Below are 17,448 nucleotides of genomic sequence, written 5' to 3' on the forward strand. Positions count from 1 at the left end.
AGTAGAATATTTCAGAACTCTTTTAGTACGTTCTACTTCTAGTAAACCCCCGCGCACACGTGCCAGACCTATTCAGATAGCTGAAAGGGTTACCTAGATGTAGTAACGTGACCTGTCACAAGCTGAAAGAATCAATTAAGGGGGATCTCCCAGGTTTACTTCAAGACACCCAATGGCAAGTTGATGACAAAGCCGATGTGTACCTCGGGCTATCGCAGTATCGCATAGAGGAGGTGACACCACCCCCACAGGTCCTGCTGCACTCTTCCCAAGGTGACCACAGTCCCCAGCCCCCATCTACACCCTCTGGACGTGTCCCATATGCCACGCAGATTCTCTTGTAACACCACTGTAACACATAACATGCACATTGTGCAGAAAGCTCATATTCACATGCAGGGCACGTATTGGAATGAGGAAAATGGGGAAAAATAAGGGCCCCAACTGACTACGGTACTTTGTGAATTAATTTTTTTTTTATTTCTCCGCAAAATCAATAATATACTGTACTGTGGGTACAGAAAGTATTCAGACCCCTTACATTTTTCACTGTATGTATATACTTCTCATTGTTTATTATATATTCTTTACCCCTTTCTCAATGGTGTTGGTCTGGCAGATGGTTCCCTCTGCAGCAGGAATGCTACTGGTGATGCATCGGTTGCTCTTGCTCATGCACCATAGCTCACTGCAGACCTCCTGTGTGTGTGTGTGTGTGTGAGAGAGAGAGAGAGAGAGAGAGAGAGAGAGAGAGAGAGAGAGAGAGAGAGAGAGAGAGAGAGAGAGAGAGAGAGAGAGAAAGAGAGAGAGAGAGAGAGAGAGAGAGCGAGAGAGAGGGAGAGAGAGCAAGAGAAAAAAAACAGAGTCAATCAAGGAAAAGTAAAAGAGTTTCAAACTTACTGGACATAAACATTCTAGTGTTACAGTGTTATGCAAAGTCTCATGCCAAGGATCCTATAGACCAGTGGGGTCCAAACTACAGTCCGGGGGCAATATGCGGCCCGCCTTCCATTTTTTAGCGGCCTGCGGCATGTACTCAAAATAACGTTTACTTTCTATTTCTATTTTTTTTAAAGAGTCGGAGGGGGCAGCGTGAAAAATGTGCCTGTTAAAAAAGTGGGGGGGTTGCGACACCCACATCCCCAATTCAGGACTAGTACAACGATAACTACTCGGAAAAATTTGTTTAATATTGAGCTTTTGTAGATATCGTCAGCCTAAGTTATAATTGCGGTGATTTTTTATTTTTTTTTTGCATTTTGAGAAAATAATAAAAAGCACAACAAATTCAACCTTTTCAACTTCGTTTCAACCTTTGCGTATTAGCATGACCTGAAAGACTGATAATCTACACATACATTAAGACAAAACAACATTTTTAGCAAGCATATTAGTATGTTTATTGATATTGTGACAGTATGATAAAAACAACTCAGGCTATTATGCTATTAGGCTAACGATTTGCAAGATGCGAAAAACTATTTACAACTAAAATAGAAACATTTCTCTTCATTACAGTGAATAAAAATCCATCCATCCATTTTCTGAGCCGCTTCTCCTCACTAGGGTCGCGGGCGTGCTGGAGCCTATCCCAGCTATCATCGGGCAGGAGGCGGGGTACACCCTGAACCGGTTGCCAGCCAATCGCAGGGAACATACGAACAAACAACCATTCGCACTCACATTCACACCTACGGGCAATTTAGAGTCTCCAATGCATGCATGTTTTTGGGATGTGGGGGGAAACCGGAGTGCCCGGAGAAAACCCACGCAGGCACGGGGAGAACATGCAAACTCCACACAGGCGGGGCCGGGGATTGAACCCCGCACCTCAGAACTGTGAGGCTGACGCTCTAACCAGTCGGCCAGCGTGCCGCTGAATAAAAATTAAAAGCAAAAATAGTTTCCTCCACTTTCTGCCCCTTGCCAAGGTCCAATTAATGATTGGCAGCTTGCTACAATTAGCGAAAATGTTTTGGTTCTGAATCAACACAATGCACGGGCGGATCTATTTTAGTGGGTTACACGGCTGTGGGTCAGGCCAAAATTTGCTTTATAACCTTTAACAGAAAGCTGTGATGCAGTGAGTTTTTTAAAGTAACTACAATTTATAAACATAAAATTGCTTGGTAGATTGGTTTTACCGTGTTTAATAAATTAAATGCCAATAATTTCAAAGTGGCCCTTGGATTCTTTGTTATTTCTGTATATGGTCCTGCTTTAGACCAATTGCAATCAAATTCCAAAATCTAGGGCAAATTTACGAGAAACCTGAAATGTTGCAATAACCAGCATTGATCAGCCACTTACTCTACATAACTTAAATGTAAGGCTGTAACCAAAATTTTAAAAAAGTGCTGATCAGAATACTCACTGCATATTTACATTGTCGAGATCTGACTCCATACTGGAAGCGGCACTGTTCATCTGCGTCGTAGGCCTGACCTGGGGCTGTGGTGGGGTACACAAACTCCTGCTTCGGGGGCACATTGTTCAGACAGGATCCCATACCCGAGCTGCAATATGCCAAAAACAGCCAAAGATTTTGTTTATAAAGTAAACTCCAGTATACTTCTTGCATAATTCGTAGAAAAAGTCACATCAATGACGACTAATTGTTGAAGGATTTAAGCATCCTCTAGTTGGATTAAAATAGTCGTTTTAAAATTACACCAGTGTATGCTGTTTTCTGACCATATAATGTTCAATAGAACACTAGTGATTTTATCCACATTTTTGTGGTGTTGCTGAAATCCGAGAGGCTGACTCACTCCAGAAAGCTGGTGATGTAATCCCTGCTGCAGGCCGACCAGATGAAGGGGTTCGTCTTCATGGTGATGTGGTCGGCCATTAGCTTGGCCGTCTCCTGGGTACGGGGCCCACACGCATTACCAATACCGTCATGGTTCATTCCAAACCTTAGGTTTTTGAAAACAGCAATGATACATAATGATAGTTCCCTATTTTATCTGTACAGTAGTGGCTTTTATACATTACCACTTTTGACATTTACATTTGAGGTTTGCAAAGTAACTCTTTGCAGCTTCAGCTTGCTCTTATTTGGATCCTTAACCCAAAAAAAAAAATGTCGCGGACTAAATTGTCAAAATGTGAGTGAGGAGGAATTTGTGCAAAAGCTGTGGTTCAAAATACTGTAATGCTTTTGTGTCTACTGCTGTGAGATGTTCTGATTACTGTGTGTGTGTGTGTGTGTGTGTGTATGTGTGTATATGTGTGTGAGTGCGTGAGTGAGTTCATTAAGCACACTTGCACAACCTAATACATTAACATAATTGAAAAATCTACCATAACAAATATAATAATGCTTGGGTAATTGAAATCCTATCCCAGCTGACTTCAGCCGAGAGGCAAGGTACACCCGGGACTGGTCGCCCATCAATCACAGACAATTATCACGTTATTAAATGAAAGCATCTCTTAAAGAGGTCAGTCCATTCCACTAAACCAGTTGTATTTGTATTTCAGTCCCATTTTGTCTTTTTTCTCTAGGACAGTATGCATGTATGCATTTTACTTACGTATGTCCAATTTCATGGGCAATAGTGAAAGCTGTTCCGAGGCCAATGTCCTCGTTGATGCTGCAGCTCCTCTCTGGCTCACACATTCCTCCAACGGGAGCAAGACCTGCACAACAAAGACACACATTCAAATACACACTCCTTGGAGATAAGTAACAAAACAACAGATCAGTCCAACAATTGTCCAAGTTATACAACTGAGAGCATTGAGACACGGAAATATGTTTCAATTTCAGGCAGAAGTATGACAAGAGTGAATGTTTTAAAACATATCTTGTTGTTACCTAAAGTTTCACAGGGCTTGTTTTTTTGGATGCAAATGTCATACCTGTGGACAGTAAAGAAACAAAACAGGCTGTTAATTGCTTACAACGTACTTACAGTGCACAAGAGTACACAGTTGTACATTACAAACTGTATCCCATTATGGACATGGAGTAAACAACAAGGCTAGAGACTGATAGAATGTTATTGTTTTTAAATGAACAATAGCAAGAATCCATGAACAATGAGCCTCAGCTTGATAAATAACACCCATTGCAAAAACCTTATTCGACTTTTTATATCCTGCAACAAGAGATGTCGTGTATTCTAGTCAAAATAATAGGAAAATATTTGTGCCAGCAGTTGTGTTGTTTTGTGCAGCACATTCCAGAGGCAACAGCATCAGGTTTTTATCAGTTTAACATGCCATTGTCTCCTCTGTTTTGCTCCAGCAGTAACATTGAGCGAAACTGTGAAAGAAATAAACTAGAAATTTACATCAGAGTAACCTTGCTTTACTTTTAGTGTTAGTATTTATTTTTTGCATTCATTGAATCTTTTTTGTCTGTTTAAAAATACCCTATTTTGCTCGGTAAACATTTGCACAAATAAGAGCAAAATATAAAGAGGGCCCTGCTTCACACCTGTAAAAAGCATCAACGACATAACTCGAGCAACAGCTCTGGACGGTTCCACACAGTATTTAATCCATCCATCCATTTTCTGTACCACCTATCCTCACTAGGGTTGCGGGTGCGTTGGAGCCTAGCCCAGGTACACCCTGAACTGGTTGCCAGCCAATTACACACAGTAATTAATAATCATTTAATTGCATTAAAGCAATGTTTAAAATTTAAAGACTGTCCTTTCCAGCCTAACACAAATTTAGAATCTGTAACGTCTCTGGTATACATGCACACTTTTATGCTTACTCGTACAATCTTTTGATAGTATTTATAATGATGTTTCATTATTTCGGAAAAATAAAAACTTTTCACAGGCCTGATAAATGAAAGGAGTACATCTGTTTTTTTATTCCTTCCATCCGCATATTAAGTTATTGCCAGATATGCTGAGGCAAGCAGAGCAGACCCAGCTGTTGTCACTAGAAAAAGGACAAGACAGAGCCTGCGTCTCTCAGGAAGTCCCTCTTTAAAGAAACGCTTTTTTGGAAACACATAAACAAAGGCTTAACATTTCATAAATTTGCATTCCTGACCTGGTGATGAGTACAGCAGTGTCATGGTGCGCGATGCCATTGTCAGGGATAGCGTTTCCATAACTGCTCCGGTGCTGGATGGATTTCTGCCATTTGCAGAAGCTGTCTAAAGACTTCCCTGCATGGTGGTTAATCTCTAATGTAGGCTGGTGGAAACAGAGGGGAAAGAGAGGAAATATGCACAAAGGGAAAAATCAGACAAGAATTTTACTCAACTTTGAATCATGCTGTTGGATCATAATTTGTGCAACCTGTTTAACAGACAGCAGATTGAACCAGCTACATTTCAACATAAATTCATAATGAAGGTCATACTGAAACAATAACAAAAACATCATTATGTCTCATTTTCTTCTGATGACAGACTGAACACAGGTTTCAAACATTCATTTTAACTTAATAGCCTTGCCCAAGCCTGCCTGGCAGTCTCGCCCCATTTTCACTAAGCAGTATGGCACTAAACCTTATGGATCTTGCTGCTACATCAGCTACATAAATACTGTGACTGTGACATCATACTAGCACAACACAGTACAGCACAGCAATGAAGTCATTGGTGAATAAAGAAATGTCACACAATAAACAAAGAGGAAAATATCAGAGGTGATCTGTTACAGAAGAGCATGAGCTAAAATGAGAGGAAAGGTTTATAGGACGGCGGTGAGACCAGCCATGTTATATGGTTGGGAGATGGTAGCGATAACCAGAAGACAGGAGACAGAGCTAGAGGTGGAAGTGGTGAAAATCCTGGGATTGTCTTTGGGAGTGACTAGGAAGGACAGGATCACAAACAGGAATGTCAATGAGCTCACCAGAGTACAGCCTGAAAGGTTTGGAGACAAAGCTAAAGAGGTCTGATTGAAAGGGTTTGGACATGTACAGAGGAAGGATACTAGATATACTGTATCAGTAGAAGGATGCTGGAAATGGAGCTGCTCGGTAGGAGCCAAAGAGAAAGTCAAAAGAGATTTATCAATGTGATTCATCACAGAATTGCTGAGTCTCTATTGACCAATCAAAGGATTGTAGTGTGTCCAGCTCCAGTCTTTGGATACAGTATCGCTAAAGTTGCTACTCATATGAATGGTGCCAAACAGAGGTGCTGTACAGATCAGTTATTGTGGCACACTTCACAATTATGGCGATGAAATTTCAAAAAGACCTGTCCTGAACTTTACCAATTGCGGGACATGGTGGGAATGTAAACTGATTCTAGTTTTGATGAGGATTTTGAAGACCTAAAAGTCTGTGAGATGCCTTTTTGGCCTAAGTAAAAGTAAGAAATTGCTCAATGACACTTGGTGTTCCACATGATTGATGTCTGTCTGTGGTGGCAAAGTTGTCAACTCGCTAGGTTTTGGAATGATGTTGGAAAACTTGGACATCATGCTGGCAAATATGCAACCGTATCAGTTGCTGTCTCGTCGTGTTGAGACAATACAAGACTTGTACTACAGTTAAGCATCCCCGTGTCATCACATCTGGCAAGAGAGGCCACTGCTAGACCTCAACTTTCCATTTTATTGCTTTAAATCACTCCCTGCATCCAATCACACACATGGATGCAGTATAAGTGAGAGGGTCCTTTCTGGTTTAATGCGATTACATAGACCAGAAGGAAAGGAGTACCCTGCTGGCCACAGCTGGCTACAAGTTGTAACCCAGGAATGTATGTGGTGACAGAAATGGAATTGTCTCATCCCGCAGTCCCTATTTTCTGGGCGTATTACACTCCCGATTTGCCTTTTTTCAGACTTGGAAACCAATCATACAAACTTTTACCAAGACTGCTTTCAATATCCTCCCAACCTCAATCCAACAATCCTTGGAGCAAGGATAACGGCACTTCTGATGCACTGATGATCCTAACATTTATTTCCTCAAGCCAAGTGGTGAGTTATGGAGCTAATTCTTAGGCTGTAGGTAAACTATGAATCATTACTCTTTCCCTTTTGGGACAGCTCGAGGAAACCTCAAAGCCACGCAGTAATGACAGTTTAATACATCTTCATCCATAAAACCACAAGCAGGTCGACATTAGGATGCATGCTGCTGCACTGTCCCACCACACACCCTTAATGTTAAGCTAATACATTTCTTCATCACTAGAAAAGGGCTGGTCAGGTCATGCACTTTTCACAAGTTGGACACAACAGGAGAAGTTATGTACCTGGTCCTCCATAAGCAGGATGAGTCGCGTCACCACGATGTTGACCGCATTCCCCAGGCTAGAATCCTGGAACAGTTTGGCAACCTGACCTCCAGGGAAACAAGAAAAGACCAGTCTTAAAAAGCTGAAAAATTTGTCAATTTCAACAGAAATGGAACAAACTATAGATGAACGGTTATTGACCAACACAATGTATCCCACTGGATCTTCTGGATTTTGAACACATTTTAATACATAAGTGGATGAAAGCACAGTTACATTGTCGTTGTTCTCCTAGGGTGAATTTCATCAGCATTTTGACTACCTTAACTAACTTCATAAATACTGATATTTATATACTAAATCATTTTTGGTCCATGTTAAGATCTCGGCTACAGTTATAAACACAGAGGAGTGTGAACAGGTTTGAAATAAAACTGTGACCTGCGTTTGCGATGCATTGTGACTATAAACATTCAAAACATTCATTAGGCGCATTCCAAAATGTGTAAGCGAGGAAGTTGGTGGTGAGTGATTCCCAGCAGTACAAATGGTGTTATGATAAACAGTATATAAACTCACCTTGTCAAACCCAGTTTTAGTTTACATTTGCTTTCTTCATAAACCATCTTATGAAGAGACATGTTTTAACATTACCTTTAATTTTTTGCCAAAATCCACAGTATGGACAAAACTAATTACCTCTTCTCACTACGTTTTGTTTTTATTTTAATTTTTTTACATGTGTTCTTTATCCTCTTAATTTTGTGTTATGGAATTTTGAATATGCTATTATTTTTTTCTTATTTTGTTCTTTTATTTATGTAGAGCACATTGGAATACAATTGTGTATGAAATGGGCTATATACTGTAATAAACTTGGCTTGGCTTGACTTGCCTAAATATGGAGTTTGCTTCCCGGCTGTAGCTATAACGGCTTCTAGTCTTCTGGGAAGACTTTCTACAAAATGTCGGAGTGCGTCTGAGGGAATTTTTGTCCATTCATCCAGAAGAACATTTTTTACGTCAGAAGCCTTGAAAGAGGACACACAATCACTTTTCTAGTTCATCTCAAATGTGTTTGATGCAGCTGAGGTCAGGGCTCTCAAGTTCTTTCACATCAAACTCATCAAATCATGCCTTTAATCATGCTGGAACCGAAAGGGCCTTCCCTAAACGGTTCTTGTGGTGTTGGAAGCATAGAATTGGCCAAAATGTCTCTACTATTGTCAGGGTCGATCCCGTACGAAATTCTGAAAAGTAGTAGGTTAAACTTCATACGCGACGCCAGTGTTAAAGTGTATCTTGTGTGTAGTGAAACTTACAATATTCATGAGGGCCAGGATGTACTGCTCAATGTCCTTACGACCATGGTAGCCAACCATCATCTTGTCAGCTACCACCAGCGTCTCCACGTAGCGCTCCCAGCTCACCGAGCGCTTCAGGGGCAACTGGCCTCGACCCACATGATGAGGAGGCGTCTTTAGCGTCCTCTGCCACCACGATGAGCTCTTTATAGACTTCTCATCTGAGGAACATGGTAATATTTTAATAATGTTACCACATGCTCTATTTGCGCTTAATGAAGCCATAAGAATGATTTCTGGAAAACACTTTCCAAGAATAGTGGTCAGACAAAGGATAAATTGGATGTTTTTTTTAACTTTTATTTGTCATAAAATGAATCATATATTTACTCAGCAACGCCCTGTAACACAAGCTTGGTCACAAGTGAGAACGCAGACACAACCACAATCCACAATGCAGCTGGCTATGTGGTTTGACTCTGGACCTCACTGTTACTTCTAAAAACTACCAAAATATTTCCCATTCATACCAATGACTCCACAAGATTGGCCCTTGTACTGATGGCGGAGCGATGAGCGCTTATAAACCACATGGGGGCGCCCCTCAGCCCGTTCCCCTCTCTCCGGTCTGGTTTGGTTTGCTGGTGAAATAAGGGGTTCAATCAGATACTCTTCTCCGCCAGCAACAATCACCCCCTGCTGCAGAGACAAAAGTACAGAATCACACAATTACATCAAAACTAACTATAAATCTACATAGCAAACCAGTGCATGTGAATCATTTGGGGAGTCTCAAGTCTTTGATAAACTTGATTTTGATGGTTTAATGCAAGTCAACTGCACACTATTCTGCCTTCAGAATAGTGTCCAGTCCAATTTACAAGAGAAAAAGCCATCAAGATACTTACCCTATAGAATGTCTATAACTCTGCAGCCACAATATCCATCACAGATACACTTTAGTCAGGGTCTTTGTTGGAAAGCACATACAGTATAAATGGGACACATGTAACACATTCAGACCAACCCATGTGAAAGCATGCATGAAATGATGAGATGAACCCGTCGTACACAGGGTGACAACACTTTTGATTCTGTTTAGATGTGCTCACCTCAACTCAGAGTCAGCATCTCCAATCCAACCACTGCGGCAGCTATCAAAGAGCATCTAATCCCATAATAAAGTTAGTGATGCTCCCATGAACATACCACCCGCTCGCTGGATGAATGTGTTCATGCTGGCCTGCCCAACAGTAATTAAGTGTGCGGTTTATTAACGCTTTGTGAACATATCTAATCCTCAGCTGCGCATGCAAGTGTTATTGCGGGCCCTGCTGTGTGTGGTGAGAGGACACAGAGCTACACTGATATGACTTCAGGAAAATGTGCTTGGACAAACAAAATAATCAGCATCTTATTTCAAAATGTCCACACATCTCTGCGCTCTCAGCACGTGTATGGCAGCCCGCTGTTGTGGTGTGCGGAGGTGACTTCATAATAGTATGAGACCGCTCAAATCGAAATAATAGTTTACAAAATGATAAGCAAACCTACTTTGGATGGTTATTAAAACTTCCAGAGGGATAAAAACAGGTCTTCAGTTCATAATTAAGTCTTTTGTGAGCTGCCTTGTTGACTACTGCAGCTTGACTTAATGATCGCCTACAGTTCCCAAACTGTCTTTGAACAACCCTAACAGATGCCTGCCTTTTCAGCAGTGATGAGCAACTGGGTATTTTCGGCAATTTTCAGAGCCTTTGGATGTGTCCTCTTTGTGGTATATTGTTTGGACCAAGTACTGTATGAAGGGATTGATTTTTTCCAGCACGCTCTCTGTTATCCTGGTCCCTTCTATACAACACTGTGAATGCAACAGCTACCTCTCTACCAGTTTCTGTAGTGCATGTCCTCATTAGGGTCGCGGGTGAGCTAAAGAGTATCGCAGCTGACTTTGGGTGAGAAGTGGGGTAGACCCTGGATGAGTTGCCAGCCAATCACAGGGGTCAAGACAAACAAATACTGCGAATAATCCATTAACCTAACCATCAATCTGGGCGGCGGCCTTCGTGTGAGCAGTTTGTATGTTGTCCCCGTGGGTTTTCTCCATGTACTCAGCTTCTTCCAACATTGCCAAAACATGCACGTTAGGTTCATTGAAGACTACATTTTCTTTAGGTGTGAAAGTGAGTGTGAATGATTGTTTGTCTGTTTGTGCCCTGCAATTCGCTGGCGACCAGTCTAGGGTATACCCCCATCTCTCATCCGAAAGTCAGCTGGGGTAGGCTCGCCCATGACCCACAATAGGATAAGCGGCACGGAAAATGGATGGATGATTGCGACAGGTTGACTCGAATTAATTCAAATTCCATTATTTTATATGCAGAAAAGTCATATTATTTTACTCAGTTTTTGTTTATAGGAGGGCGGCACGGTGACAGACTGGTTAGCACAGTCCTGAGGACCCGAGTTGAAATCCGGCCTTGCCTATGTGGAGTTTGCATGTTCTCCCCGTGCATGCGTAGGTTTTCCCCGGGTACTCTGGTTTCCTCCCACATCCCAAAAACATGCATGGTAGGTTGATTGAAGACTCTAAATTGTCCATTGGTATGAATGTGAGTGTGAACGGTTGTTTTTTTTATATGTGCCCTGCGATTGGCTGGCAACCAGTACAGGGTGTACGCCGCTTCCTGCCCGCAGTTAGCCGCGACCCTAGTGAAGATAAGCGGTGCAGAAAATGGATGGATGGATGGATGTTTATATGATAACATTGGGTGATTTGGCTTTTTAAACTTCAACCTCACTCGGTACATTAGTGATGGAAAAAAGCTCCACTCTTACCAGGCCGTTACAGTTGCTGAGGGCCACTTTGCTGGAGTGAGGCTGGTCCTGGAGGTGTCCTACATAATGGCAGTGGGGAGAGTAAGGGTGACTCCAGGCTAATCTGCCTCTTTTCCAGTACTCCACCCTAAACTGGCGGGATAAAAGGCCTCCCTGCAGCGTCAGGTTGAGCAGGAAGTTGTTGTGTGACGTAGATAGCTGGTAGTAGAGCTGAAAGATAGAGAGGAAAATTAGGATGGAATGTGAGCTTTAGCTACAATAATACATTAAAAAAATATACAGAGGTGTCAGTTGATGTCTTTTCTTCTGTACTGCGTCTTCTTCTGTGGTACTGAGAGGCTTTTTTGTGTAGCGTCTCTCCATCTGGTCCTACACGTACTGGAATTGCAATCTCATACTGGCCAAGACTGGACAGGAAGGCAGCTATGGAAGGAGACAATGAAGGTATAAAACTAAAATAAGTTCAGTCAGAGTTGAGATTCATCACACGTTACCTTCAACACTGAGGCACTGATGGTGTAGTGCACCAGTGTCAAACCTGTGGCCCGAAAGCAAATCCTGTCCATCGACTTCATGTTTCAAATTATCTTCACTTAATAATGTTGAGATATTGTAAGCATTTTGTGTTACCAATACCCCTTTTAAAAGAAATTCAATAATACTGGAGTTGAAAAACATATTTTTTATTGGCTTCTGATTTCAAAACTAGTTGTCCATCAATTTGTTGTGTATACATATATGAGGCGATAATTCATTTACAAGTATATTGGTTCCGTCATAATGGCCCTCCGAGGGAAGCCATAACTACGATGTGGCCCGCCACGTAAATGAGTTTGACACCCCTGGTGTAGTGGTACATTCGCCTGACTTTGGTACAGGCAGCGTGGGTTCAGTTCACACTCAGTGTTGGTGTGAATATGAGAGTGCATGGTTTTCTAGCGCTAAATCTGCTCTTTCATTGACTGGGGGCCACTCCAGGGTATAGTCTGCTTTTCACCTGAAGGGATAGGCTCCAGCTCCCTGTGACCCTGAACTGAACAAGATTAGCGGCATAGAAAATGGAAGGATGGATAGCTATAATATGATTTAGAGAGCGATTCAAGTGGCCAAAGAAACAATGCATACTTTATAGACAATTGCTTCAATCTCACTTGCTCTTCTGCAAGATGCAGAGGGATGTTTCCATGGTCATCTTGAAACTACATACTTCTTGTCCAGCAACTGCTGGAGGATATTTACAGTGGCCCCCCACTATTGGTGGGGGATAGGGACCGGGCCAAACCGTAAATAGCAAAAATCCGCAGATAATTGACGCACATTGTAATAGCATTTATTTTATTTTTTTTTAAAAGGAAAGGTAAAAAAGTTTTTTATATATCATTTATTTAAACAAAAATATCTTGACTAAGCTGCGATAAAAAAAAAATTTAATTTTGAAAAAAACAGAAAAATAATCTGCCAATAGGTAAATCCGTGGATGCCGGACCGCAAGTATGCAGAGATCCACTGTAAAGTCCAAAACACAGAGCTCCTAATCAGCATTAGTTACTGAAATAAAAAGCTCACAACAAATGTAGCCTTCTTTCATCCAGTGTTTGGCCTCTGGAGAGCGGCAGCAGATACACACATTTGAAGAATTTCTCATTAAAAAAAAAAAGCTATTACCGCTTCTCACAAACAATCAGACAGGTGCTATTACCTTTGTACTTATGGCAATAAATCGGAAGGTGTTTATTTGTAGTCAGTATTATTACGTTCCATAGATGACAGTTAATGAGATCTCACAAGAATAAACATAACAAACTACAAAACATATTAGTCAGTCACAAACAAGACAACAATGAAACCAAGCCACATGACAGCTAACACAATCTGATTTAATTCACATCAATCCAAAAAGAGCATTATAAAATACTGCTGTAAGTAAAAAAAAAAAAAACAACAACAAAAAAAAAAGATTAATTCAGTAATAAGAGTGTCTGTGTTGCTTTTCCAGTTGGTTCAAGTCACGTAGCAATAAATATGCAACAGATGTACAGTGCGGTGTTGTTGTTGTTGTTTTTAACAAAACAACACCACTGTCTTAAGCACATTCAACCAATTAGCAGGAGACAGTTACATGCATGGTTAGACTGTGATGACAGCTCTCATGTTCATATAATGATTAGTTGCACATGATTCCACAGGCATGCCGAGACACACCCCTTGACTTCATTACATATCTAATAAATAAAAAAATTTAGAAAAAACTGTGACAGTAACATCTGTTTTAAACACTTCTTTCAATGTTTTCTGGTGAAGCAGTGTTGTTTTTTGCGCTCATCTTTTCTAACAAAGAAAAACTTTTTTTTTTTTTACTTTTCAATATCCCCAACACAGAAAAAAAAATATCTTTTTTTAACTGTGCTTCTAGTGCATGTTGTTGTTGTTTTTTGGGGAAATTACATGTAGTAGTCTAATTTTTCTTACATCGAAGAATGTTTTAAAATTCATTTTAACAGCTTTATGTTCCCTTTCTATATCCACAATAGGCATATAATCAGGGGGAACCTTTGGGTCTTACCCCACCTCTGCTTGAATGATTAAGACGTGAAGTTCAAAACATGAGGTCATATAGTAATGTATCTTTTTCTGTCGGCCAAAGTCGATAAACTAGAATGCTTTATATATCAGATTTAATCTTTTCATATTTCAAGACTCATGAAAATGTGTTAAAGTGCTAAATTTAGGCCCTCTCATAAATGCTCCACACCATCTATAAGCAGGGCATCACCCTGGTTTCTCTTATCAGCAGGGGAAGGAAATACTCTGGATGGAAAATGGTCCTCCCTCCACGCGGGGCATGAGGCCAACGGCCTCTCAGACCAAAAGTCTCTTTTTGAAACAATAGTCACGTGAGTAATAATCTACTGTGATATACTATAAACTCTAATACATGTGGAGGATGCTTTCTATATAACATTAGGTTCCATTAATATACAACCCCAATTCCAATGAAGTTGGGACGTTGTGTTAAACATAAATAAAAACACAATACAATGATTTGCAAATCATGTTCAACCTATATTTAATTGAATACACTAAAAAGACAAGATATTTAATGTTCAAACTGATGAACTTTATTGTTTTTAGCAAATAATCATTAACTTAGAATGTTATGGCTGCAACATGTCCCAGAAAAGATGGGACAGGGTCATGTTTACCACTGTGTTACATCACCTTTTCTTTTAACAACATTCAATAAACGTTTGGGAACTGTTGAAGCTTTGTAGCTGGAATTCTTTCCCATTGTTGCTTGATGTACAGCTTCAGCTGTTCAACAGTCCGGGTCTCCGTTGTCGTATTTTACGCTTCATAATGCGCCAAACATTTTCAATGGGAGACATGTCTGGACTGCAGGCAGGCCAGTCTAGTACCCGCACTCTTTTACTACAAAGCCACGCTGTTGTAACAAGTGCAGAATGTGGTTTGGCATTGTCTTGCTGAAATAAGCTTGTGCGTCCATGAAAAAGACGTTGCTTGGATGGCAGCATATGTTTCTCCAAAACCTGTATGTACCTTTCAGCATTAATGGTGCCTTCACAGATGTGTAAGTTACCCATGCCATTGGCACTCACACAGCCCCATACCATCACAGATGCTGGCTTTTTAACTTTGCATCCATAACAGTCCGGATGGTTCTTTTCTGTTCATATAAGGATTAGTTGCACATGATTCCTTGTGAGGATAAGCGGCTCAGAAAATGGATGGATGGATGGATGGATGGATGGATTTTCAAGTGATAATTTTATTTGTGCATCTTAGTCTGAAACTGTTCTAGACTTTTCTATTTTTGTTGCAGGAGTTTGAGAATGGTCCTTACTGTATCTTGTTCCAACAATGCCATCTCGGCACAGCGCATTTCCTTTTTAGTGCAGGAGGGGAATGTGATTACAGTATAGCAAGGGTTTAAATTGCAGCCATATTGCATCAAAATCTTATGTGAGCCACTGAAAAGCAGACCCCAATTATGTGTATTTTTAAAACACAGTTTGCTATGTAAAACGTTTTTTGTTCAAAGATACCACAGATTTAAAAAAAAAAAAAAAAAGTCTGGTAACAGCAAAGCACAAGCCCTGCCTTTAAGAGGCTTTTTTTTTTTGTAGTATTGGTTTTCTTCAGTTTGAGGAAAGTTTAGGTTTACAATGTTAAGCGCTGAAAGATGTAAATCTAATACATAGATGAATAAAATACTTGGAATCATTTTAGCCTTTTGTATTCTTGTTCTTTCAAGTATTTGTTCATTTGTTCAGTCCATATTGTAACTCCTAAAAAGAAGTGTGAATTGTTGTAACTTTTAACTTGATACTATTTCCATTATACATTCTAGAGTGCAAATTATATTGTTTCTGTTGTTCCAAAGCAACTCAAGCGCAAAACAAATAAAGGTACCCAAAGAGCCCCAACTTGCTGCAGCATGTCTGAATGGCCATATTAGTCTTCTCATGTCCCTACATAAACACACAGACACTAACAAAACAAACCATACACTAGACATCATTGAACTAAGCAACATAAGACACTTTCAATAGCCTGTTCTTTTTTCCTATTATACAATATGTAATTTGGTGCACCTGAACTTGACTGATTATGTGTATTATGATTATCTGCCAAGACTTGATGTAACATAAATACATAACACAACTAGGGTATTTGAAATATGAATAGGCATACTGTACAGTATGATAAAGTATTGTGTAAAATCCATCCATCCATCCATCCATTTTCTGAACCGCTTCTCCTCACGAGGGTCGCCGGCCTGCTGGAGCCTATCCCAGCTATCATCGGGCAGGAGGGAACACCCTGAACTGGTTGCCAGCCAATCGCAGGGCACATACAAACAAACAACCATTCACACTCACATTCACACCTATGGGCAATTTAGTTGTCAATTAACCTAACACGCATGTTTTTGGGATGTGGGAGTGCCCGGAGAAAACCCACGCAGGCACAGGGAGAACATGCAAACACCACAGAGGCGGGGCTGGGCATTGAACCCCGGTCCTCAGAACTGTGAGGCAGACGCTCTAACCAGTCGTCCACCGTGCCGCCACTGTGTAAAATGTGAAGACTTATTTGTAAATTCAGCAAGTTAACAACTAACAATTGTCCAACATAAGTAAGTCTACATTTACATTATGTTACTGGCCAAGGCAGTTGTGTGATCCATTTTCCTAAGTACAGTGAGTTACAGGTTTGCACATGATTACATACAGTATTTGTCCCAGAATTAATTATTATATTGAGAAATGCTAAATAGGTGATATCAAGCAAAAACTTCCTACAAAAGAAAACTGTTTCAGCTTGAAGAGTGGGGTTTCTAAAAAAGCGGCATGGAAAACATTTAAGACAATTAGCTATGACAGGGTTAGAGGTCAGGTTTAGGAAATTCACAATTACATCCTTGTTCAGGATGACGAGACATGGACAGTCTGGAAAATTATTTCTTTGCCTCAGGGGGATTCTGGTAATTCTTGACTCAGTGTGTATGGGGAGGGGCACGGACCAGCTTGTAGGTCTTTGTGTGCATGAGCCACTAACCATTTGATGAAGCCCATGGGAGCTGTACTTTAGGGGTGGTCAGCCTCCCATCAGAGTGTCAAGCATTTTGGGGAAATAAGTTCAAACTAGTGGTGCAACAATTTATCGATTAATCAACTAATCAATCAAATTAATAGACAACTATTTTGATAATGGAGTAATCGTTTAGAGACCTTCTTTAACTTAACATTTTTCAAATCCTCGAAATTTCAGACTCTCAACAGTAATTTTCTATAGCCCTCCATGAAAGCAGACTGATTACCTTTGTATTTAATCAAAATAAGACATTTGCAAACATCTGCTTTTACTTTGGAAAAAATTCTCAAACGTTTTGCCTATTTTCTGACGTTACAGACCAAAACAGTCAATGATTAATTAATTCATTAATTTTCCATACCGCTTATCCTCACTAGGGTCGCGGACATACCGGAGCCTATCCCAGCTAACTCTGGGCGAGAGGTGGAGGACACCCTGAACTGGTCGCCAGCCAATCGCAGGGCACATACAAACAAACAACCATTCGCACTTACATTCACACCTACAGGCAATTTA

At 40.6% G+C, this 17,448-nt stretch overlaps 1 protein-coding gene across 2 annotated transcripts in view; it reads right to left on the reverse strand.

Moving 5' to 3' along the window:
• adamts10 (ADAM metallopeptidase with thrombospondin type 1 motif, 10) overlaps positions 1-17,448 on the reverse strand; it is a 42,671-nt gene that overhangs the window by 17,976 nt on the left and 7,247 nt on the right. The window contains exons 3-14 of one of the 2 annotated variants that reach the window (XM_061778660.1): positions 11,597-11,739; positions 11,317-11,526; positions 9,009-9,177; positions 8,497-8,699; positions 7,193-7,276; positions 5,023-5,168; positions 3,824-3,867; positions 3,540-3,645; positions 2,772-2,918; positions 2,375-2,516; positions 592-699; positions 204-349 (exon numbers count right to left, since the gene is read on the reverse strand). In XM_061778660.1, coding sequence (XP_061634644.1) covers positions 204-349; positions 592-699; positions 2,375-2,516; positions 2,772-2,918; positions 3,540-3,645; positions 3,824-3,867; positions 5,023-5,168; positions 7,193-7,276; positions 8,497-8,699; positions 9,009-9,177; positions 11,317-11,526; positions 11,597-11,739 — 1,648 coding nt within the window. The remainder of the gene's footprint in view (positions 1-203; positions 350-591; positions 700-2,374; positions 2,517-2,771; positions 2,919-3,539; positions 3,646-3,823; positions 3,868-5,022; positions 5,169-7,192; positions 7,277-8,496; positions 8,700-9,008; positions 9,178-11,316; positions 11,527-11,596; positions 11,740-17,448) is intronic. The other variant, XM_061778661.1, reaches the window with a different exon arrangement.

The sequence above is a fragment of the Phyllopteryx taeniolatus genome, chromosome 7 (assembly GCF_024500385.1).
Source record: "Phyllopteryx taeniolatus isolate TA_2022b chromosome 7, UOR_Ptae_1.2, whole genome shotgun sequence".
Classification (NCBI taxonomy): Eukaryota; Metazoa; Chordata; class Actinopteri; order Syngnathiformes; family Syngnathidae; genus Phyllopteryx; species Phyllopteryx taeniolatus.